The following is a 26,393-nucleotide window of genomic DNA, read 5'->3' as shown; positions in this document are numbered from 1 at the left end:
ACGGATTGAACCCGCCCGCAGTTCTTTTTGAGTGGACGCCGGCCAGAATAAGGTAATATTGTCATTAAACTGCTTAAATACAGGTTTAACTTGATGGATGTTCACCTGGTTGAACTGTTATTATTGTCGTGCAGAGTTTATGTTGCTGTGACGTGTCTGTTCGCTTGCTCGCTGTCTATTATTTTAGTATTTTAGGCTCAGACATGTTGAATGTGCGTATTGTAAGAGTCTTAGAGGAATGTTGCTGTTGAGTTGTGAAGTTCTGTAGTTTCACAGCGTTTTATTGAGTTCTGACTGATGGTTGTGATTAGCAGCAGTTAAGCAGGCGGCGGCTGTCTTCCGGGTTCTGTGTGTGTGAGATGCGCCTGCGCAGGCAGAGGGGGGGGGGGGGGGGCGAGCTGAGGCAGGTTGTTGTGTTCTGTGTGTGTTCTGTGTGTGTTCTGTGTGTGTTCTCTGTGTGTTCTCTGTGTGTTCTGTGTGTGTTCTGTGTGTGTTCTGTTGTGTTCTGTGTGTGTTCTGTGTGTGTTCTGTGTGTGTTCTGTTGTGTTCTGTGTGTTCTGTGTGTGTTCTGTGTGTGTTCTGTTTGTTCTGTGTGTGTTCTCTGTGTGTTCTGTGTGTGTTCTGTTTGTTCTGTGTGTTCTGTGTGTGTTCTGTGTGTGTTCTGCTGTGTTCTGTGTGTGTTCTGTTGTGTTCTGTGTGTGTTCTGTGTGTTCTGTGTGTGTTCTGTGTGTGTTCTGTGTGTGTTCTGTGTGTGTTCTGTGTGTGTTATCTGTGTGTTCTGTGTGTGTTCTGTTGTGTTCTGTGTGTTCTGTGTGTTATCTGTGTGTTCTGTGTGTGTTCTGTTGTGTTCTGTGTGTTCTGTGTGTGTTCTGTTTGTTCTGTGTGTGTTCTCTGTGTGTTCTGTGTGTGTTCTGTTTGTTCTGTGTGTTCTGTGTGTGTTCTGTTGTGTTCTGTGTGTGTTCTGTTGTGTTCTGTGTGTGTTCTGTGTGTTCTGTGTGTGTTCTCTGTGTGTTCTGTTGTGTTCTGTGTGTGTTCTGTGTGTTCTGTGTGTGTTCTGTGTGTGTTCTGTGTGTTCTGTGTGTTCTGTGTGTTCTGTGTGTGTTCTGTTGTGTTCTGTGTGTGTTCTGTGTGTGTTCTGTGTGTGTTCTGTGTGTGTTCTGTGTGTTCTGTGTGTGTTCTGTGTGTTCTGTGTGTGTTCTGTGTGTGTTCTGTTGTGTTCTGTGTGTGTTCTGTGTGTGTTCTGTGTGTAGCTCCGGCCCACTGTGGGCTGTGTGCAGTTAGATACAACTAAGAAAATGAGTGAACTGAAGTTCAGCCTTGTTGTGTGAGACACATGGTTCTTTGTTTTTTGCCATTTAACAGAGCTACGTACCTGGTGACCAAAACAAAATGATTCATTCAATATCAATTATATCCAATTATATCCATACTAAGCACCCAGGCTGTACAGGCGGCACTAATGCTGACAGAGGTGAAAGTAAGTTCAGGAAATATTTCTAACTTTAGTTACTGAGCATGTGTGGATTTGTTTATACAGTGGGGCTGTGTATTGGCAAGAATCTGGCGATACGATGTCACGATACACATCACTATACAATACGATGTACGATATATCCCGACACTGTAACAAAGACGGTATATATTGCGATTTAATATATATATTTTTAAGAGTATGGAAAGCTCGTTTGGAAAGCCTCATCTGAATACTAGTAACACATCTTTCAAAAGAACAAAATGTTTAATTATAATTATTTTAATTATAAGAACATTCCAGTTGTTTTTATGCTGAAAGAGACAGTGTGCACCACAAAAGTAAGATGTTGAAATGAATGTTTGCTCATAAATAATTAATAAAAAATCGATTTGGCCACAACTTAAATCGACACCAATATCTCCAAATACAATATTGCGATACTTAACAGAATCGATTTTTTCTTACACCCCCGTTATACAGTGCTGCTCTAAACTTTCGAACCTGTAGAATTTGTTATATTTCTGCATGAATTTGACTCGCTGTGAGTAGCAGTCTTTCCGCTGTGTGTGTTTGGCTGTTGAATTTGTTAGTGTTGATCACTCATCTAGTCTTTCATTGCTGAGCAACATGGAGGTCTGTGCATTCTGTTCAATAAATGACCTCCTCACTGCTCTCTCTACACACGGCGGGGAGCTTGGTAGATAAAACAGGATGTAGCAGGGAGGGCCTCACATCACTTGTACTAAAAAAATTCTACAAAATCGATTGACTCGAGCAAGCCAAGCAGAAAAGTAAGAAATAAAGTATTTTAACACATAATACATTTTGGTGTTTTAACTGGGACGTGGATAAAAGAACTACACTGCCACCAAGAGGACAGTTGTGAAAATGTTTTGGACAGAATTCTTATGAGAAGAGAATAAGTGGAAAGCACAGAACACACAGGAAAACTTTAGAAGAAGATGTTATACATTTATTATTGAACCAGCTTTTGAAATCCAAAAGACAGGGTAAGGGATTAAAAAAATCATTGCACTACTTAATAAAGTATTACTAGTAATAACTCTCATACAAAATGTACAAATGTTTGTTAAAAATTTCATTATCATCATAACAGGCCTTCAAATGATTTTGGTTACAGATATAATACATAATGAAACTACTATGACACCATTTTAATGACAGAGTTTCATAGAGTTTGAAGGAAAAATATTCAAACAACCCAGCAACTTGCATGGAAATGATTAGCAAGAACGAACCGAGAAGCACTAATCATACTGGTTTGAGCAGTTTTCTGAAGACATAAATAGTGAGACTGAGGTAATTGCTAGTGTACCAAGCAACAAAATTAAAAACTGTTCAACACAAAACAATCCTAAGACACAAAATGGATGCATACAGTCATGAATATGACCCCCTAAGGGAAAAAAAAATTAAGAGGACAGGAAATACAATTTCCCTTGATTCCCATGGATAATACATGATTTTTATACACTGACAACACTGAAGGAGAGTTTAAGTTAAAAAAGAATGTTCTTCCTGGACGTTGATGCACTTGTAATTTTGCAGTTAATCTGAAAGCAAATTCTGGTCTGATGTGGTGACAGTTTTTATATATATATATATATATATATATATATATATATATATATATATATATATATATATATATAAAGGCATCTCAGATGTAAGACACTGCAGGTGCCTGACTGAACCTTTCACAACACACTCTGTTTACACCGACATGCAGACATGAAAGTTCCCGTATGTCCTGGAAGCTGAAGCGGTGGATAGAGCGTGTGTTTTTAATTCACTGACGCTTGTTCACAAACAAACACCCAGACTGTAAAAAAAAAAAAAAAAACAATCAGTGGTTTGTTCAGAATGAAAAGAGTGTAGGCCCTAAATCTACGTATTAAAGTGCTGAAGTGTCAAATCCACCAGTGAAACATAGTAGATTTAGTTGTGACCTCCTAAGTCTCTTCAAACTTCTTCCCTGTCAGTGTATGGTGACCACTTAGAGAAGGGTACCAGGGTAATAGTCACATTTATTTAACGTCTTAAATCCAAAAAGAAAACTAGTAAGCTGATGGTGGATGAAAGTTGTGTTTAGTTTTTGTTAAAGAATCCCCTGTTAACATGTTGAGACAGTGATGAATACGGTAGCCCTGTCTTTTGAAACACAAAGGGGCAGACAGAGTGATGGAGTCACAATTGTAATGGGTGTTAATTAAAAAAAGCATTTCCAAGAGCTGTTCCCCATACTAAAGTTTGACTGTTAATATTGAATAGAGTGCTACAGGAATGAGTCCCACACAATGAATATGCATTTGCATTTTTGCAGATAAGGTCTGTTTGACACAGGCTCAAGAGATTTTCATGTTTTATTCTACAAAATAAATACAAAACTTAAAAACCCTGCTAGGGACATCAAACGTCATCACACCAAACTGGTTTTTCATAGCCTATTATTTTAGCTTTTATTGTTTAACTGTAGTTAAGTGATGGGGAGAATACTTTGCTAAATAAAACACGATGCAAGTATCTTAAACTTGTTCATCACAGACCTTATGAATCCCAAAGTCAATGTTTCCCGCTGACTTTCTGTCAAAGGAATCGGGACAACGCTAACTTCCAGGTTAGCCTGCTAACATACATCATCCCTGAGGCACTCTATTGGCTGTAAAGGTCTGAAACTTCCCTTGACTTCCAGTGAGTCTGTATTAATCTGTAGTGGAAAATAATAATAATCAAATAAATGCATTGTACCACATAAGCTGCATAAATACCACAGAAGGAGTAACACACACCCACACACCTGCAGGAGCCCACACACTAGCACACACACACACAAAATCATGTATTTTCCCCTCTTTGACAGTGTAGAGTTTCTTTGCTTCACCCCTTCACAGACTGTTCTGACACAGAGGAATGCAAGAATAAACACAGAGAAATTAAAATTTAACTGGAGTGATGAGTCTTGTGAAAGGACAGTCTCTACTCGCCAGGATGTGAGTGCTTAATTAAAGAAGAAGGGTAACAATGAAACGATCATAATCTTTGGACTGCCACTTTTCCCTCAATTTTCATTAACAACCACATTTTAGAAATAAACTCTTTTTCCCTGTCCATCAGTAGAAGACTGAAGAGGCCGCATGAGTTTGGTAGGGATTAAAATGACATTTAGAAAAAGAAATACAGTCACACATGTCAACCTACACATGGAAACGTGTACTGAAACGAGTTTTAAAGGCCATTTATTGTAAGCAGTACCCACCACCAGAAGGCAGAGTAAGTAGGGGTGTTAGGAGTTCAAAACAGAAGGCCTAGAAAGTCCAGAGATAAAGTGAACACAAGTCAGCAGAAAGTCTCCACGCTGCTAAATACTGATCCCAGGTGAGAGTTAGTGTTCAGTGTCTGTGGGATAAAGACGTAAGGATTAAGAAGCACTGGTCCCAGGTATGTGGTAGAATGTGTGAGTGGAGGTGTATGATAAAGGGGACAGAAGTTCACTGATTGGTTGGTGCATCCAAAAAGACGTCAGGGATTGTGGGTGTTGATATGAGGTCACTCAGAGTCCCGCTGGACCTCAGAGGCGTCAGCTCGACAAATTGGACAGGTCCGGTTAGCCTGATAGAAAAAGAAAAAATAGGAAATATAATTGATGTATGCATTACAACAACGAGTGCTTAGATGCAGCTTAACTGAAAGTTTTTAAGTTTAATTTGATTGGTTAAATTATCAACTTGTAAACTCACCTTGAGCCACTTGTCTACACACTTGGCATGGAACTCATGATTACAGGGCAAGACCCTGAGGAGCTGGCGAGACTCAAAGTCACACATACATACCACACACCTGTAAGACAAAGGGTGGCAGCATTTTAAACACAGTCACATGTCACCCCCTTAAAAAGCAGCTACCCAAACATTTCTTTCCCCACATCAAAGAAAGGTACTCACAGTGTTTGCTCAGACTGATGGTTATTAGGGTTGAACCTGTATGATGGAAGCTGTTCTATGTCTGCCTTAGTTAGACCTCTGGGCTTGGCTTCTCCCAGACGCTCAGCGAGGTTCAACAGGGCCTGAAGGTTTCACACAGAAAGGCCAAGTTAACAATGGCAGAGCTTGAAAACAGAATTCTAGATGCTCACATTCTTAGAAGTTCCTTTGAAAGACACACATCACTTGTTAACACTGCATCTTACCTCATAGTTTTCCACCTCTCCATCATCTACATCCAGCTCTAGACTGATTGCAGGGGCCACATTTGGAGGGACTGGAAGTATGGACCTGAAGGGGGAAGGAACACAAAGTTTATATGTATTTATCAAGACCTTTGCAATTTCTTCAGTCTTCATTCTGAGGAGGTGAAAAACACTTACAAGAAGTAAGGCAGGAAGCTTGGGTGGTAGGGAGATGGAGGAACTGTCGGCTGAGAACGGAAACGTCGGCTTGCAAATCGGCGAGGCATGAAGTGGGGATAGGGCTGTGAAAGACAGAGAATATACATTTAGTAGACTAAACCAACAATTATACTTCAGCATCAAACAAACATATTGAACCAGAGTACTCACAACTGTAAAAAGCTCCTGTGACAGGGGGTCATGGTGAGAGAGGAATTGAAGTGGTGTAGACGGCGGCAGGGTGGATGGGGGCTGGTGGTGATGGTGGTGATGGTGATGGTGGGCATAGCTGAATCCTCCACCCACTGGTAGCTGCTCTCCTAGAATGTCGACCTCATTTTCTATCCTCTGTAAGGGCTGACGTTAAATGACAAAAGCACATTGAATGTCACGGCGGGCCAACGAGGTTTGATTTAGCAAAATCAGGATGCTGTGTTTGGGTGTACTTGAGTCCTTGTACTGTCACATTACAGCACAAAACGATATATGTCATTGCAAATGGGTTCTGGATATAAATAACAAAATAATAAAATTGCTTGTTTACCGATCGTGGCTGTTGGGTCTGGAAAGGCAGGAACTGTCCGGGTGTGGGGAGGTGGGGCGGGTGGTGAGAGATGTGAGGTGGAGGGGGCAGCAGGAACTGAGGGTCACTGGACAGCAGCGAAGGAAAGGCATACGGTACAGGCAAATGTTGCACTGAACATGCCTGAAGCATCTGAAAAGAGTGGCAGAGAAAGACAGAGATAAGACAAAAGAAATAAAACTAAAGGATTTCCTACTGTGATAACTGTAATGTACACTCCTGCCACAAGGTGGCAGTCATGACTTTAAAAACTACCTAGCTCCTTCAAAGAGGAAAATGCTCTACCTCATGAGCACTTTGCTTCACTTTTGGTTGAGCCACCATAGTATATTAACAACAAACCCACACACTCTCACAAAACTACACACTGCTCTATTCCTCTCACCGGGTGGTAGTGTTGTCCAGTGCTGAAGACAACGCTGCAGGGAGGGACCTGTTGTTGTGAGGAGCAGGTAGGGGGAAGATGCTGACCACTACACAAAGGCGCTGTGAGCCCATGAGGAGGAACTGGAGTCACTGTGTAGGAGACCGGAACACTGCCCTGCTGCAGCTGGAAAGAAATCACAGCACAGTCAGTACACAGCTTCTCACACACACACACGCACACACACACACAGCTTCACACACACACACACACACACCCTCCTACAATTCTTAACATAAAAGGTAACATTTTGGCAGACTAACCTGTTCATGCAAGTCCATGACCATGGCTCCTTGTTGCTGTTGCTGATGATGATGATGGTGGTGGTGGTGGGCAGCTGGATGCAGTAGTCGTGGCGATAAGGTTGGGGGATGGAAAGCTCGGGGGTCCTCTGGACCTACCCCTGCACCACCAGTTGAAGGAGGCTGACCATAGACGCTGGGTGTGTGTGTAGGATATGTCTGGTGTGTGGAGTGATGGGGGTTGTGGTGGTGGTAGTTTTCATCCTGGAGCTCTGATGGTGACAGGCGAGTTGTTGGGCCTTGGGTGGAGGGGTGGTGATGGGAAGGCAAGTGACGGGAAGGTCTGGAGAGGCGACCACGCTGACGCCTTGCAGGCGGGCTATAAGTAGGTAGAGGGGCACACTTAGAATTGGTGTTATGAGGTAATTTTTTACCATAAAAATCAAACGAGATTCTTACCTGCGCCTGTGCCGTGCAGGAGTGAGGCATCTCTCCTGGTGGTAGTTTGTGTGTGGATGAGGCTGTCTTCGAGTCTGGGGTCCTGACTCCCATGGGCGGATAGGGGGAGAAGGAGTGGATGGTGGGGGTGCAGACGAGGTTAGCTGTTCCAAAACGGACTGACTGGACAGCCTCTGGCGCTTTGGACTGGGGCTTTCCTCACTCTGCGGAAGGAGGGGGTAGAAAATGGAGGTGGAAAGAAGAGGGGGGTGGGAGAGAGGATGGGTCTTGTGGTTAGTGACCCATAGCACTCGCATCAAATAAATCAATTTCACCGTGCTTTATGATCCTCCCAGCCTACAATCCATACTATCACATAGGCTCCTTTATAACTCATGGCATTTCCTGTATGATCCAGTGTGTGCTGTTTTTGTGTGCATGTGTCTGTGAAAGCGAGCATATTACACCACCAGAGGCCCTTAGGGTTCAAAGACACTTCCTCTTGGAGTGAGGAAATACAAACACAAGGCAAGCACTTACAAGCCCATGTGTGAAGTACGCACACACAACTGGATAGCTTGACAAATACTTTCTTGGCGAGTCAAAATGTAGTGATGTACACAACATGTAGTCATCCAGGTTTAGACTGACTAAGTTATCATACACCGTTTCAATCCTATCGACTCATCTCTGAGTCACTTCACTTACTGTCAGTGACTCTCACGCTTGGCACTTGGTGAGGCAAGAGCACACACACACACACACACACGCACACACACACGCACACACACACACACACACACACACACACAGACAGGCCCATGTGTCAGGTCTTAGTCATTCTCTGTTACAGGGACCTCTGAAGAACACACAGGTCCTTTAAGAGACACCACACACCCTGAGACACATTTTCCAATCTCAACACTTTTCTTCGTTTTCTACTGGCTTGGTCCCTACTTCCACCTCCCCTGTTCATGGGAGAGACACGTTGTTAAAGTGTGATAAAAATGACTCAGCGGCTGTGACTTTTTAGTACACACAGACACACACACACAGCTCAGCAACCTTGAGAGCACTGTGATAGCTAACAGGAAACAGCTGGAGAGCAGACTGCAGAAACACACACACACAGTTATGGAAACGCCTGCAGACATGCACAAACTCACACATGGGCAGCTGCCACTGTTTGAGTTCTACAGCCTATAAAGAACAATACCTTCAGAGGCAAACTGCAGAACAAAATGTATTTTGACTGTAGGGCCAAGCAGACTGTACAGTGAGGCTCACACTTAGAACTCGATGTGACCTGAGCTTGAGCAGTTTACAGGAAAGAGATACAATAACAAGGACTTCGTGTAGTATTGACCAGCATGGCCGACATGATGAGATGAAGCGGGACTTAAAGAAAAAGGAAAGTAGAGGCTGATGCTTTGTCAGACCGCACCAGGTCCGTAATGACAGAACAGCAATGTTTATGCCCAACAATGACGATGTCCGTTTATGTTTTTAATTCACGATGCACCTGATTTGGCAACAGTTACCTATTTCCTATTTCAAGAACGTTTGAAGTTATATCATAGCCGACACCATTCATTCCTGCTTCGCCAACAAGTTGAACACACTGTGTCCATCAGCTAGATTTAGAGTGTTTTCTGTTTTAAAGAAAGGACTTTATTAATGTTTTTATTTATTTATTGATCCTTAGAGGGAAATAAAGTAGTAAATCTGGTGGTAGAAACACCAAAATGTGGCTACACATTGCAAAATGATTTTTTTGTGTATGTCATAAATCAATTTGTTGGCAAATTTATGTTTAAAAACACAAAAATACGTTTAACATTAATTTGCAGTACTAAACGATTCACTTACGGCACTGTTCTAATCCCATCATGTAAATCCTTTTAGTTTTAGAGATACAGCCATTTCTGTATCATTCTTTTATACAATTTTTATTGGTACGAGTTATTCATTTGTTATTTTCACAAATGTTCTTGTTGAAAACACTTCGAACTAAAAAATTCAATGGCTTTATTCTTAGCTCTGCCAGTTTTAAAATCCTGTAAAGGAAATTAAATTCAACTAAGGACATTAATGAGTTAATATAATGTAAAATACATTCTCTGTTGTTTCAGACCTTGCTTGACATGTAGGCCTTGATCTGTGGTTGCAAAGGGGGTTTGAATGATTTTTTTTCCAAAATAACAGAAGTGCACTGGGCACCGGCTCTTGCTTTTGTTAATATTTTATAGTGAATGGGTTGAACAAATCTAATATTCAAGGCTGTAGCTGGCGTAGTTTAGAAATAAAAATATGAGAAATATATTTCTTTTGTCAAATAAGGACACTTGAACCAGTCTTGACAAAAATGTAGACATCCTACATGTAAGACTTTTAAACACTGAATTCACCTTAGCTTAAGACTTTTTTAAAGAATATGGCTTTAGTTATATTAAAGGTACAAAATAAGAGCTTTCAAACAACAAGCTCAGGTTTTAAAGTCAAGTGTCACTTTGGTTTAAAAAAGACATGAGCTTTTCTTGGTCTCACTTAATCAAGAGCAACAAAGAGGACGGTCCCCATCTACTGTGGGCCCATTACAGCACAGGATGGAGAGTACCAGCAATCCACCCCCTCCCCTCTGCTCGTCCCGACAATAACCCCCTCTCTTCTGCCCTTACAGCCCACAACCTCTCTGCCAGCCTCGCCTCAACCCCAAAACCCTTGGGACATCTACTGTGCCCATTTTCATATCTAAGCTAGACTCTTCCACTACAATGCGCTCGCCCCACCTCCCCCCATCCCTATCCCTTTCCTTACACATCAGATAAACCATTCTGTAGTCCCCTCCTCTTAAAACCTGTCCTTCTTCCACTTGCCTGTCTGTCCTGCTCCTGTCTGTCCTGAAATCTGAGGGACCAACATAGGTTCTTTGATAGGACAAACACACACAGTCAGTCGTCTGCAGACTATTGCCCGTTAGTATGAAAGTTTGATGGGCCTGTCTACCCGCGTTAGTGTGGGGGGGGTATTGTCAGACAAAGGAGTGTATATGTCCTCAAGCAATGTGCTATAATGTGGCCTTATGTTCTAATAGAGTGCTGGCAAAAACCATGCACACACAGACAAACAGACACTGCGTAGCCTGGAAGAACTACGACCTGCTCGGCTGATATAAAAGAACATAATGCAGAACTCGCAGTGTATCGAGCACACATCCTCCCAACCGAGTCACTGTGTCCACATTCAGTGTGTGCACAAACCAAGCTGGACAGATATCCTGAAGCACAAGTACAGACACACCCACCCATGTTCTATTTCACTGTGTCCACATTTGGGGTGTGCATGTACAGTGTCTTCTCACACACACTCAGAGTTAGTCTTGCCAACAGCTGTTGTGGCTTCGCTGTCATTGCGAAGAACCAAAATAAAGACAGGCCCACAAAGTGCAAGCAAATACACCAGAGGCCCGGGTTCTCCGCTCCAGGCTCAGCTATCCATGTACATGCTGCACAAATATGGTCATTTGCTCTTACAGATTCATTAATATTTGCAGACATGCTCCCACTAACACTCGAACACTTCTCCCTCCCCCACTTATTTTCCTTCCATCAACAAGATTTCAAAGCCCATTTTGTTTCCTCTGCCACTGTTCCTCCCTTCCTTCCCCTCCCTCACTTCTTCCCCTCCTTTCGCTTCTCTCACTCTAACCAAGTTCCACAGCTGGAGGTGAAATCATTAGCAATACCCCCTCCCTGTTTCTGGCCTCGCCTCCCTCCCTTCCCTGTCTTCCTCCAAGCTTTCTGCAACACCTTCCTCAGCATCCTGCCTCCCCTCTTCTCCTTCACTGTTTTTCACTTCCTCTGCTTGCTTTCAACACAGACCTTCCACTTGTGGTGGTAACTATAATTTACAGATACACACTTGTCTCTTATGATTATAAAAACTACTGGCACCATCACTGGGGAAAATATATGTTTAACTACGACACTAATAAGCAATACGCCTTCTAAACATGCATTATGTATATACAGAATTGTATTTAGCATTAGCATTTGTAAAATGTAAAGCAGAGTTGGTATTTGCAAACTGTCTACACAACAAACACGATTATCTCAAAGCATGACACTGTCAACAACATCAAGCTCTCCTCACAGCTGAAGCTGCAGGCCCAGTGCTATCACAGGAAAAGGGACATAAAATGTTGTAATTCAGACATTTTCTGTGTGTTGCAAATCAAAAACGTTTCTTTGTTAAAGGCAGCTTACCTTATCACTCTCCTCTCCGTACGCACGGTCTGGGTGGCAGTGGTAGGACCCGCCAGAGGCTCCTGCAGAGAGGGAAAAGGCAGAAAAAGGTCACCCACTAAGGCATAGTGTTCAGAAATCCTTTATTCCACAACTCTAACAAAACTGATTTCCAAAAAAAAATCCACATATCAATTTACTTTTTACTACACATGGATGCAGAAATATAACAATGGCTCGATTCCAAAAAATTCAAAAATACAATGAGGTCAGAGCAGACCTTGAGTTGCAGTGTAAGCGTGACGGCCTTGTATTACTGCAGCAGTTCAAATGAGCCACTGACACTTTATTTTGTTTCAAGAATACAGACAAATCATTTCTTTACACTTTCTCTGGCTCTGCAGAGGTTTGAATGCATCTGACTGTTTTATTTTATTATTTTATATTTATATCATTTAACAATAACACATGATGGTAATACCCTTTGTTAAAACTGATCGTACCATTACACCCAGTTACTGTGTGGAGACCCTGTTTATCTACACACAGGACATTTAATCCTTTTGTTGTTATTGTTCCAACTGAACTGGATTAAAATACAGCAGCAAAAAAACCAATGACAACATGTTTGTGAGAACGGGAGCTGACCATGTGTACGGCACAAAAGTGACTAAAACACATATGGTGTATGCTTGTCTCAGATCAGAGGAGGTAGATGCAGCGCGCACACACACACACACACACACAAAATAAACACCGTAATCCTGGATTAGAGAAGCTTTCTGATGATACCGCCGCTTGCATCATGGCTAAGACTTTTACTCTTTTGTTTTTCCACAATCCTTTCATCTTTTTTATTGTCTTTTCTATTTATTCTAGCTTTTGTCTTGCCTTTGTCGTGGGCATGTCTTTAGTTGGGGACGTCCTCTCCACAGATGGTGGCAGTGGTATGCACACCAAGGGTAAGCGCTCCCAAGGGCGCTCCAGACAAGGCTACCTTTACAATACAGATGAAGAACGCTAAACTACAAGGGAATAGATGCAAAAAATCCCTTTTAAAAAGAGCATTTTTCACCTATCGGCTGTTTGTTTGTGGGATTTTTTGTGCTCACAGCCTCCCCCTTTGAAGAAAAGCTATGACTGACAACAAAGAATAGAGAGGAAAGAGAAGGAAGAGGCAGACAGAGTAAGGTTTTCAGAACTGAATTCCTCAATCCTTAAAAGAAGCATTTCCTCTTCAATCCCTAGAGCAAACTAAATAAATAGACTGAAAAGGTTGAGGTAAGTAAAGCTTATATTAGTGTAGTGAAAATCAGCTAAAAGGCTATTTCCAATGAAATGATTTGGGATGGAGTGCTGGTGAAGCATTCATGTGACTCGCCGGCTGCATAGCACTCCTCTGTGCGACACTCATTCACTGATCACAATAGGCAAAAACCCAGCTCCCTCCCTGAATATGGTCTCACTTGCACATAGTCAGAATCCTGTAAATTGAGTCAGAGACGAATCATTCAGTGAGAGTCACTCTATAGAGCACAACACAGAAGCTACAGAACAGGTTTAAAATGTTTCAATGACATCATGTCCACTGTTGGACTGACAGACTGCACACAATGTAGCTTGTGCTATTCAGGCCTCGATGTTAAGTTAATGGTGGGCCTACCGTAGAATGCAGGGATGTGATGGTGTCTCAGGGCAATGTTGGAATGTACAGTAGTATTATTTGTGTAGTCTTGAGTAGACAGAAGAAAGGTGGAAACTAGAACCAGAAGAGGACTCTGAGCATGAAAACAATGAGAGGCTGCCAACTATTATACACAATAATAAAAATAGTTGATGTTGGAAAGTAAAGATGTGTAAATGCAGAAAAAAGACTGTGACAACAACAGGTTGCCAAGTTTTAATTCTTTAAACTCATTTATAATATTGAGATAGGGAGAGGGGTGTGGGTTTGAACACTATGTAAAGCAGACAGCGTGATATTTTGTCATTTACTGAACAAACGTAACATAGAACTACCTTAGGCACAATACAAAAAGAGAACACAACAACATCTGACTTTGAAAGTCACAGCACAAAGTTTGACCACATAAATTTGTGCCAGCAACAAAAAAACTGTTAATTTCTGCTATAATTAAAAAGGTGTGTTATGCAGATTCAGAGTGTATGACTGAAATCAACACTTAGTTAACATGCAGAATGAGCAGGTTGCAGACCCCATAAAAACCATCCTGTTTTCCACATTCAGCCACACCTTCCCAATGGGTGCAGAAAACCGGCATTGACTCCAGTTGTTTGTTCTGGAAAACTAGTGCAGAGGATGAAGAGGGTGTGTGGAGGAGAGAAATGCAGGCAGCAAAAAGAAGGCAAACGTGGATGTAGAGGAGAAGGGGACAGGACTGAAAATGAACATGAGAGGGCCGGGAAAGATGGGGAGTTGAGGACAGACATGCAGTGGAGGAACATAAGGAGGAGGACTGGAGGACTGGAGGACTGGAGGACTGGAGGACTGGAGGACTGGAGGGTGAGAGAACAGCCAGAAAGAGAGGGAGCAGGGTGGGGGTTGTGGCTTCCCCTCTTGACTGCTATTGATTTTCTGTAAGCCTGAGAGTGCATCAGCTATTTCTATCCATTTCCTCCACCTCTCCCTCCCTTTCTCATCCCTCCACCCCTCTGCACTCAGCTCAGACACCCTCCTTGCACATCCTCCTCCTCCTCCTCCTCCTCACACTCTCCATCACTTCATCGCCATCCCTCCCAGCCGCCGATCTATTTCCCTATCTGCCGGCCTGTCTCTCCCCCATATATTCCTGCTGCTTTATCGCACAGCATCCACATTTCCTTTCCTTGCCCTATCGCACCATCTCTGTCCGTGATCTCCATCACCCTCTCTCTTTCTATTAAACTGCCTTTTCCTCTCGAGTTAAAAACACAAAAACACAGAAGAGAGTAGGGTGAATACACGGTTTTGGATAGATAAGCTGAACGACAAGTGACAGAACTAAACACATCACCACTTCAACAGTAATAAATAGCACAATGTACAGAATCCAGGTTGACTGCAGAACGTGTACCTGTTAACACTACATATGCACAAAGTAAAGAAAACGGAACATATGTGGAACACAAACACACACACACATATACACCTCTCACATCACCCCGCCCCCTGAACACATGTCACAGCACACTTCACACCTTAGTGCAAAGCAGTCAAGTAACAAGCCGATATCCATGCTTAAAATAGGCAGGCCGCTAACGCTTGCCCAGCCATTACCTGCGTTTCACGTGCTCAATGGCAAGAGTGTGTGTGTCTGTGTGTGTGTGCGCATATAGAAATGGGATTGAGTCTCCCAGTCTCCCACTTCATTGTCCTCCTACATCTCCCTCCTCATTATCTTTCTCATTATCTTCTTTTCTTTTCTGTAACTGCCGCAGTCCTTAAGGTTGCACTTCCATACTGCACTTTTTCTCTAGTCTGAAAATTCATATCCTGCAGTCTGCGAACATGTGTAGGTGTTCACACGCAACATACCGAAATGTGAAGTTTGTATTGTGCGTACAGGCAGCAGTACTACAGCAGTACTGCCTCGGCCAAAGAGTGGGAACAAGAACAAGTAGAAAAATCTAGATGTACATGTCAACTGATAGAAATGCCAAGTGGGTTGTATTAAAAAGGAAATTTTGTATGTGTATATATAATATTTCTGCAGAATATTTTGACTTCAGCCTTTATACACACACACACACACACACACACACGTCACATCTTATGCCTTTGAATGGGCTGATTCTGGTCATCAAGGGAATCTTATTCATACGTTGGGTAATTGATAAGTCCTTAAAAGACATCAGGAGATTCTCAGCTACTGTTGCAGTAAGATGTTATTATTGCTTACAGTTCGTGATTCTTGTGGTCTGTCTTGTCCTATTAGTTCAATGTCACAAGGTAACAAGATTGTTGCTGATTAAGATTGAGCGCTAATCTGGCACCCTCAGTCTACAGCTTCTTCCTGAAGATGGTGCACAGTGGACGCAACTTCTACAACTTTTACAACAAGTGAAAACTTTCCTTTACTGAAACTCTCAACCAAGATGGCATTTGTTTTAAAATAAGAGAAATTATTCCAAAGTATTATGGTTCCAGTCTAAAAATGCGTCTTTTATTACAAATGATATCTGTCTGACCCTGACTGAGCTGAACAGGGCTTCTCCTTTGTACCCATCAAAATAACATTCAAGATGATTCAAAGAAAAACTTTAAAAGTAGTTTCAAGCATGTTATCACAGGACCCCAGAGTTTTACCAAGGACAAAACCTGCCTGAGTGTATCTAATTTCACAGCCAATAGTGTAGGAGTATTCTTACTGCTTGTTCGTTTGTGTCAGTAACACGTTCACTGCAAACACATTATTATATGTGCCGTCTACCTTTCTCTTGCATTCACGTCTGTCAATTTTTTTCTCAATCCACTGACAGGGAGAATGTTTTGACAGTGACGTCACTCTGTCTGGAGGCATGTGTTTCTGACAGTCCTGTTCCTGCTCCAAGCCCACCCAGGCAGCAAGTAAACAAGGAGCGTGCACATACATACACAAAGTGAAGGGAGTAAGTTCATGAAGATACACGAAATACACACAGCTAACCACTCCTTCACACTCGCGCATTCTCACTCCCCCTTCTGTCTTCACAGTCTCCTTCCCAATGAAAGACAGAAACCATCTGAGAGACAGTGCTAGCAGAGAGAAAGTGATGGGTAGAAAAGGAGAGGCAGATGACAGTCTTAATTTTACCACCATTTTCTACCACCATAAATCTTGACTCTACTCCGACGAACTGAGCTCTCAGCTCATTTAAACAAGATGTAACACTGAGACTCTGTTTAAATTTGCGGATTTTTTTTTAACTTGTAATGTAGCAGAATGTTTTATTGATGTCATTATTACAAGAGCTGTTTTTAAATCCAGTACATAGGTATAGGTGCTGTTTGTTTAAAAGGTACCATTGCACTTTTTGAAGATGTCCACCTAATATTACTGGAGTTTAAAATATTCAGATTTGAAAAGTGGCAGAAGAAATATCACAGAAGATTGTTATTCATTTAAAAAATCTTATTTCTCCCCCATCTCTGTGGCATGTTCCACCTTTCCAGTGCCCATCTGTATGCGCAGTGTGTTTGAACAGTCCTTGTTTTGCCTAAATACAACCTCACAAAACCCTGAATATTCAATGGATGTAGCATATTTAACCATATGTTTGCAGATGACCATTTGCAGCATATGTGTGGCCAGCAGAGACGTGGATTATGTTGTAGATGAAAATTTCCAAAAATGTTTTCTTACAACTATAGCTCTACAAAATGTTCAAAACAATCAATCAAAACACGTGCAGACATGCAGCAGGGAGCTCATTCAATACGAGCAGTTAAAACAAAATGACAGAAGAAAACAGTGGGAATGGAGAAGGACACAGAGAGGAGACAAGTGACAAGAAATGGAAAGCAAAGCTAAGAAAAGTCCAGTTGCTCTGCTTCAACCTTTGTTTTTAGAATCGACTACAATGAAAAACTAAAGCCTAAAGCTGGACGTATACTTGATACAAAAGGTTACTGGTAGTCTTACCAGACAATACTTTTTGCCATAAAGAAGATATTAAGTTGTGGGAAGTAACATAAAAAGACGTACAAAAACAACGAGGCCCGAGCCTAAATACATGCTGCTTCTGAGACACATCCTGTGGACAGCGGAACCACACATTTGCAAACCCTGACAGGACCCAGCCACATCCAGTGGATATAGATGTCAACCGGGACTTTAGTGTAACAAGAGCAAACTTAGAGATGGTCTTGACTTCAATCCTCTACTCTGCCCTTTCCATGCCTTCACTTACTCCCAGGTAATAGTTTTTTATCCACTTCTTGTAACAGTCTCCACGTCTCCTCCAAAGTCGGGTATCTGACTACAAAGCACGCTTCCTGCGCTTTGCTAACATGCCATGTCTCTTCCGCAGTCAGCCCTTCACATCCTCCTTTTGCTGTTACTTATGGCCTCCGTCTAATTATCTCTCCCTTTCCTTCCTCATCCCATCTCTGCTTCTGACCTTCCCCAAACACACTGACTGCACTTCCTCACTATACTCCCACAACTGCCAAGTCCCACCGACGACTTCTTTTTAACCCAACTCCTCTCCTTCTAGAGGAGTTTTTGCACTCTTATTGGCCTCTCTTCTCATCTTCTTATTCTGACCTTTTCTTAAGCTTTTAGTGACCCTTGGCATTCTCTCCTCTGCTCCCTCTTAGAAGTACTTTTTTCAATCCCGATCAGAGCCCTTCCCTTGGAGTTTGAGCTAATTTAAGGTCACTCTCAACTATTCCAAAGATCTTCTCTTGCTGACCAAAGTGACTGCTTTGTTGTTTATATGGAGTGACAGAGTAGCAGGGAACCCCTGCTACTTGGTCAATCCAAGTGAAAGAGTTTCTCTTCAGACTGGAGGGGGTTGCCTGGGCGACAAGACAAAGGGAAGTAAAAAAAAAAAACAGTGTGCATGTTTCCACTTCTGTTACAGACAGAAGGATGGAGAGGATAGGAGAGTGGAGTGGAGGGATAGAGGTAGAGTGGCAGGAGTGTCCGCCTCTCTGCTGCTTTGGGCAATCCATTAAAACGATCCCTCCATTAGACAAATGTGAGGGGGTAGGCCAAAGAGAATGGACCAGAGGGGTACAGAAAGGGTTGACTGATCCAGAGGGGAAGGAGAAGTGAATGTGACCGAGAACGGACAGACTGTGACAGAGGTGGGTCGGAATCAGGGTAGGATATCAACTGCTACAGAGGATGTTTTATCCACTTGGACCAATTTGGCAGCGGTTGTAAGCATTTTGAGAGTGCTTCTACATTTCTTCTACTTCTCTTTTGCGCCCCGAGTCTCACTTTTGCAGATATGAGCTCACTGTATTCTTTTTGAGTATACCAGATAAACTGACAAAAAGAAGAAAGACAAAATGGTACACTACAGACAGTGTAAAACAAGCATGAAAGAACATGGCATTAAGGGGAGAGGGAGCCAAAAGAATTACAACAGACTACTAGAAGAGTAGAGAGGAGGAGGGATTGAAGAGTACAGGATATCCTTATCTTTCATGCCCGACGCAGGTGACTAGCATGGGAAGAATGGATTAAGTATCCCTCTTTCTCTCTCACTCTCTCCTCACAAACAAGACCCACTCTGGCAATGGTAAAAGGGACCAATAAAAGGTGTGTAGTGTTGAGAAAGGTCCAGCTCGCCAGCTGCTTCACTTTGCAAGTGAAAATTCAACTAGTCTTAGTGTTTCCTCTAGGTGCAGATACTAAATGAAGACTGCTGCTACTGTTAGACTTCTGCAACACACAGAAAACAATACCACAGAGTAAAAAGACAAAATGCAAATGTATACAAATACTGTCTGAGGTTTCGGTCTAATTGGAAATAGTCACAGATAACAAATTAGGGAACTTCTCCAGTGCCGCCTCCTCTAGAACAAAATCAATCTTGATGGATAAGCAATATAATACAGTCATTCTGTCTATTGATTTGAACTATCCCCCATGTCATAGTCAAGCTACTATGACAGGTATCGACAGCAGGTCACAGATGAGCAATGAGTCTAACTTTTAGTTTTTTCTTTACCTTGATATTTGCTCTCTTTCCGACATACAGCCCTAATCCTGGAAGTTAAAGCCTAAGGTAAACGGGCATGCTTTAGGCTGGGAGTCCAGAGGGGGGCCTTTATTTGTTTATGTTGGTTCAGCTGGTTTTTTTAAACTCTCACTCTCCCAGACAGGTAATTCCAGTCTCCACAGTTGCTCAGGCTTTTGTTCTGCACACACACGTGCAGAGACTGTTTGTTTAAATGGTGTTGATGCAGTAATAACAGACGTAATGTGGAATTTGGATTGGTAGAATATTAATTTGTGCTTGTTATATAGATTAAATTGTTTAATTGCATGTGCTAAAGAAAATAGTTCAGTGATGACAGAACAAACCTAATGCCAGCTGCACCGTGTGTAATACATGCACAGCTTAGTGACAATAACTTGGCTGTTGACTGTTATTAGTCTGTTGTCAATCCATGTTTATTTTATTTCATAAAAAAGATCATCACTAATAGAACACCACTGAAGACAACAACAGAAGCATTTTTTCCTAGCCTGAGAAGCCTGTTTGGTGTGCTATTAGCTTTCCCATTGCCTCAGTGAATGTGAAACTCTAGCTGTGCTGTCTGTATGTTATGTGGTCCACTGCACTGCACTCGCTGTGTGAGAGTGCCCTCACATGTATTCTACAACCACCACCGGTCCACACACACACACACACACACACACACTCAACAAGTTCAACTTTGCAGTGCGGCAAACACATCAAAGCTTCGGTTAACCAGGTAGTTACAAGGAAAGAGCCTTCACGTCTGACACAGAACATGCCTGTACAGCTGACATACTGTTTGTCTGCTGCCATGGGAGGGCTAACCTTATCCTTACAACATGTACTGTTTATCAGGAAATTACCTCAGTAACTTTCAGTTATATGTTTATATGTTAAAAAAGAAGCTACATCTATAACAGTGTGTTAGGTAAAAATGAGAGGGCCTGTTTTTTAGTCTCGTTCAGTTACACCTTTACAGCCCACAAAGCCAAAGCGGTGCCTTCAGAAACAGCTTAACGAACTGTGCAAACCAGTTCCATCGGCTGTCCACACCACACGATGCTGATGTTCATTTACCTCTTGTATGTGCTGTGTGCTACATCCACACTCCTACTTGGTGGAAACCACATAAAAATCATCCCATCTCATTAGAATACATCAAATGTTTTCACACATCCACAGACACCACTGACATCCCAGCCCCAGGGCTTCCCCCTCCTCTCGATTCGCCTCTAAAAGGAATCCTGACTTTTTCCACTCGACACAGGAGAATGCAGGAAATAACAGGTCTACTAAAACATCTCTGCTGAGCCCACAACACACCACATACACAGTGTAGATGACAGGTGGGGACATTTACCTGCCGCCGGGATGCGGTGCACTCCGGGAACAGAAGACAGCCTCTGGATGCCGGGTGAGGCGTTACTTCCTGGGGCTCTCTGCTGGTTCTCCGAGTGGCTGATGTGAGCACCAAGTGGTGCGCAACCGGCACCGTGCTGCTGCTGCTGCTGCTGTGGATGTAGCTGCTGCTGCTGCTGCTGATGGTGCTGCTGATGGAGGTGGTGGTGGTGGTGGTGGTGATGGTGGCTAGGAACCATAACTCCACTGCCGGTTATTCCGTTCCCATTCCCAACACCATACTGCTGGTAATATCCAGAGCGGGAGCGCGATCGAGTCCTCGGGGGTTCCATGGCCATTTGGTGGTGGGGGAGGAAGAGAAAAGCGGAGGACGCGGCCGGGGACTGCGGCGGAGAGCCGTCGGTGGACCCGGGCTGCACAGAGCCCCGTGCGCCGCTGTGGCTGGAACTATTATAGCCGCCGAGTCCTCTGCCCCCCTCCGAGCCCCCGTACTCAGTCCGCTCCGCCGCCCCCGCCTCGTCGAATAAATCAGCCCCTTTAGGGACAGGCTCCGGGGTGGAGGGCAGCCGGGGGCAAACTCGAGGCTCCTGAGTCGTCGGCTGTCCAGCGGCTGCGATTGGCATTTCCTTTCGGGGGATTTCCTCCTCTGGTTCTTTTTTTTGGCGTTTTTCTCCCGTTTCCTCTGACAGAAGAAGCTTTTACAGTCTGTTCAAAATAAAAAGTTGTGACGTACTCTGTTAATACCACACACCAAAAAATAACACGTTATCCACGGTTACTAACGTGGTTTATTTTGAAAAGCACGTGTTTCGTAATTTTGAGTAAGTTACTAAAACAGCATCTTTACCCAAACTGGTCCAACAACTAACGTCGTTGCCAAGATACCGGCGCTGTCGCGTGTTTGTGCCTAAACAGCTGTAGGAAAAGAGCCGTAACTAGGGTGAAACGTGATGTTTTACGTGTACAATCATGTAATAATGAGAAGTATCTGAGCAGCAGCGTTTACTTCGCTGCAGCCACGGCTCGCTAGCTCAAAGAGGCTATGCTAGCTCTTTAGTGCGCATAGCACACCGTGGTAAACGCGCTATTATCGCCTCTTCCACTGGTACAACCACGCTATTACCGCACTCAGTCCCATTCTCGGGCTCGCCCTGACCCTCGAACAGAGTTTAACACAACTTCGTGTACTTTAACCACCATGGTAACTTGTTTTGTCGGTCTGCGTAATGTCGTTCGTCGCTAGCTTGGAAAGCCATACCAACCCCTCCTCCTCCGCCGACCAACACACAGAAAAATCCCCGCAGCTAGCCACCCACGCCTCGAATCCCTTTAAAAAAAGCTTGAGTAATGGTAATAAAATAATAATTAAACAAAAGGCTTTGGGTTAAAACTTGTGTGATTCTGGGGCGCTGGGTTGAGCCGGTGATGTTTTAGCCAGCTGTAAAAGAGACACCCAGCAAAGCGCAGAGGGAAAGATAAAAAGTGGTGAACCTAAAATTACAAAGAAAGAACCGCGGCTGGAATTAAGACGATCCCAAGAAATCACCGCACCTCTTGATCCAACACTGGAACCGGCCCTGAGTAGTTTTGAATAAGAACTTACCTTCAGCGTGCTCACAGCCTGTACTCCTGACTCGGATCTGTCGATGATATTGTGAGCCCTGTGTGTGTGTGTGTGTGTGTGTGTGTGTGTGTCTGTGAGTGTGTGAGCCCAGTGTTCGCTTGGTGTCAGCGTGAAATGTGACAGACCGTCAACGCTCAAGTCGGATTTCACCAGACTGAAGCAATCGATACCGGAAATGTGACCGCATTTGTAGTTGTTCTGGACACACACCGTCCTCAGTGTATCCACGAAGAACACATTAATGCCAGACTATATTTTTAAAAGTATTTAAAGTGGCACCATTTTATCAACTTAACTTTAAAACTACGACTTTATTGGCATTAAGAACCGGCTTAGAATCGGTGTTCGATTAGTGCGCCCTGTTAAATCAGAAGCTGTGGATAGCAGAGGCAGGCTAAAAGGGGCTTTAAATTATTTATTTACAAATACCAAGCCTCCCCATTGCAGCTGTTTCCTCTGGAGCCGAAAGTTCGCTTTAAAAATAAGGATTTGCTGTGTTTGCAAAAGTTACATAGGGTTCTGTTTTACAGTAGCTATGAAACGGTGTAATAACACAGGCAGACAAACTGTTTTTGCAATGATAAGAACATAAACTAACATAAATAGCAAGCAGAATAAATTAAATGAGTGTGTTAATGGAATTTAAACCAGGGGTCTCATTGATAGAACATCTTCGTGTATGTTTTCTCACCTAAATAATGAAATGCATGAGCAGTTTCTCTTATTTTTTTCCAGGAACTAGTAAAGCTTATACCTTTGCGTGAATATATTTAAGAGCTGCTGTGCCAAAGGTCAATGATACGGCCCTATAGTGTGCAGTGTTAGTGTGCCATACATGTGGATTTTCTGTCTGTTCTTCTCTCGTTCTCTCACACACACACACACACACCTAACCCCATCCCAGTTTATCTCTACACCCTATTCCCTTGCTCTTGTTCTTTCATTTCACACACACTCAACCTCCAGCCATCAGCACCACTCCTAATACACACACACCCAACACACACACACACACACACATTCTCTCCTCATTACACTCCCTTTCCCTACTTTGATGATATGCAAATATCCCTCCCACCCTCCTTCCTCTCACTCCTCCCTCCCTCTCTCCCACAAGCAGCAAGCCTCCACACACACACACACACACACACACACACATCACACAGGCTAATGTGCTGTGGCAGGGTCCACAGACAGGCGGGGAGGATCAATTTTTCACCCAGTGTGCTACCGATATTCATAAGATAAGGCCACAGAAGATAGAGAAGAGAGAGTGAGGGAGGGAGGTGGGGGAAAGGGGAACAGCAGAGATGGGGATAAGGAAAATGAAGAGTGGGTGTAATGAAAGCGACACAGCCAAAAGAAAGGTTGTCCAGGAATAAGGGTGAGTGGGAAGAAGAGGAAGAGGAATGGAGGAGAAGGGGTTCAGTTACTAGTTATCAGGGAGGGTGAGCAGTGCACGGGTGAGAAAGTCGAGAGGGTGGGGACGTCTCGTGGGTGTGTGGGAGGGTGGAAGCAGGATGAGTAAGTGGGTTAGGGGTGGTAGGAAAGGGGGGATGGGGTGTAGAGAGGGCTCTGGGGGATGGGGTTGGGAATGGATGGAGTGGTAAGGGAAAAGGAGGGATGGTGTGTGTCTGTGTGGAGGGGGGTTATTTTGCTGACGTGCTCTCTTATTGGCTTGTTCAAACGCTGGGGGAGGGGCAGCCACAAACCATACTCTCACCAGCTGTAGGGAAGAGCAGAGAAACAAAGAGAGAGAGATGAGGAGGGGGCAGATATGTGTTTTAATTTTGATATTCTGGTCTAATTAGATCCCTGACTAACTGGCGGAATGAATGGCACTGATCATTTAGAAACAGACGCAGTAGAAGAGGAAGGAGGCTTTGTTTGAGCGGGAGAATTCTGTTTTTAGGACACACAAGACGTTGTTGATCTATAATTGAGACACACAGTGTCAAATTGTCTCTTTTGGGATTGTCCCACCTGAAATTTTTTAGTGTTGATGAGTCACAGCGTCTTCTGAGGAGCAGCAAAAGTTTACGTGACACATCATTGCTTAATATTTTCAGTGTCACATGAGCATTATGTAATAGGTTTTCAGACTATATGTGACAACATTTCAAACAATGTTTTTAACTTCTCAGATCAAAGTAGAAAGTTCAGTTTAAAGAACACTCATGGCCTTTGTTGGCATGATGTCAGCGATTTGTATGAAAAATACAAAGGAATATATTTTTAAATGTGTTTGTAAAATAAAAAGAAGATTAAATTGTAAGCTATAACAGCATAGAAAGAGAAATACCATTCCAGCACACACAAGGAGGCAGATTGAATGCCATGTGTTTGTGGAGCCCAGCTGAACCCCGCCTGCTAAACCAGTCCGCTGGCTGTGACAGACTGTCAGGCAGTGAAATAGAGAGGGTGGTGTGTGTGTGTGTGTGTGTGTGTGTGGAGAGAACAAGAGAAGAAAGAGATGAGAAAATGAGACAAAGACACACATTGACCAATTCAAACACACAACATAAAATAAGTGAAAAAAGAGACCTATGAACGACACATAGTGACAGAGGGAAACATACAAAGAAACACAGAGAGAGAGAGAGAGGGCGGAATACTGTATGGAGAATAAGAGAGAGAGAGTGGAGGAAGCCAAGCTTTCTGTGGCTTAGCCAGACTGGAGCGGTGGGACTTGGCTGGCTGTGGACCCTTGGCTTCACTATTAAAGCAAAGGGAGAAAAAAAATCACAGTCAAAAAATGAAAAGGGCAACAAGCTATGCCAAGAATGCACAGGCAAGAAGCAACACATTAGGTTCTTTCCTTCTGCCTGCCTTTCTGTTTCCCCAAGCAGATCTAAACAATAGGTGGGACTAGCCTCAAGAAGCAACCACTCTGCAGTCAGAACCCTGCTGAGCGACTCTGGAAGTTTGAAAACACATGTGATGATCTTATCACCCTTGTTGTTATCATCAGCTTATCCCACTTGGATTGTCTGTATCATGAATATTCTCTGTCCATGAGCACTTTAGTGTTTTCGAGTGAATAATTCTGCCGACACGATTCTGTGGATGCATCAATAAATCAGACAGACACTCGTTTGCCATGATTTTATACACTTTATAAAACTTTCATGTTTCTGAATTTCAATTCTTATGAACGCTGAAGTCCAAAGCTGAGTCCAACTCCAAACTCGACCTCAAAAATGGGCCAGGAGTCTGCAGTTAAAACTGGTGCACACACACACACACACAGATATAAACAAAAAGTCATTCGTCCAATGGCTTTTGCCAGACCTGACCAAAACAACCGAACATCCCATAATGCAATCTGACTGACCCGGCCACTCATGGCTACTAATCACGTAGTAATAGATGCAATGCCATAATTATATCAGTGCATAGAGGCATGAGGGGACTTATAGGCTTTGCCAGATTAATGGTGAAAAACAAGGACTTATTTTTCGGACTTTTCCGTCCACTGATACCCTAAGTAGTGGATTATAGCTTTTAGATCGTCTGACTCCAGGAAGACCATCACAGAGGGGAATATTTTTGAAAAACACACCCCAGAAATGGCTCACCGCACCACAGTGCACAGCACACCCAAACTGTGCCAAATAAGCACCAGAATAGCTTCTAGGGTGAGAGAAAGGCATAAGCTGTTCTTTACAATATCAAAGTCTTTCCTGACACTCATATTTTTACACAACAATCAAAGAAGGAGAAGAAAGTTTTAAAAATGGTTGGTATCACCAACTAAATTGCCATGTGCTCCTCAAGTCAAAATGTTTGAAATGCTGTTTGATTTTCTTTGCCATATGTCTTGTACTGTGAGGCTGACTGTGTGTATGCAGCTGAGATGCAACCCTAAAGCCATGTCATATTCTGGGCTTGGAGGAGAAAGGAGGATGCCAAGAGCTGAAACG

At 43.1% G+C, this 26,393-nt stretch overlaps 1 protein-coding gene across 1 annotated transcript; it reads right to left on the bottom strand.

Annotated features, from left to right (window-relative positions):
* Window positions 1-3,561: 3,561 nt before the first annotated feature.
* Window positions 3,562-23,322, bottom strand: rnf38 (ring finger protein 38). The gene is made up of 13 exons (XM_028418069.1): window positions 22,450-23,322; window positions 20,848-21,551; window positions 11,832-11,893; window positions 7,588-7,790; window positions 7,150-7,507; window positions 6,848-7,012; window positions 6,424-6,594; window positions 6,051-6,236; window positions 5,859-5,962; window positions 5,682-5,766; window positions 5,437-5,558; window positions 5,233-5,332; window positions 3,562-5,104 (listed from the first exon to the last, which is right to left on the bottom strand). Exons 2-13 carry the CDS (start codon window positions 21,467-21,469, stop codon window positions 5,042-5,044), a joined length of 2,241 nt encoding a protein of 746 aa, XP_028273870.1. The 5' UTR covers window positions 21,470-21,551; window positions 22,450-23,322; the 3' UTR covers window positions 3,562-5,041.
* Between the last annotated feature and the right edge of the window lie 3,071 nt (window positions 23,323-26,393).

Source organism: Parambassis ranga, chromosome 1 (genome assembly GCF_900634625.1).
Source record: "Parambassis ranga chromosome 1, fParRan2.1, whole genome shotgun sequence".
NCBI lineage: Eukaryota > Metazoa > Chordata > Actinopteri > Ambassidae > Parambassis > Parambassis ranga.
This window is presented reverse-complemented; position numbering and strand designations above follow the sequence as displayed.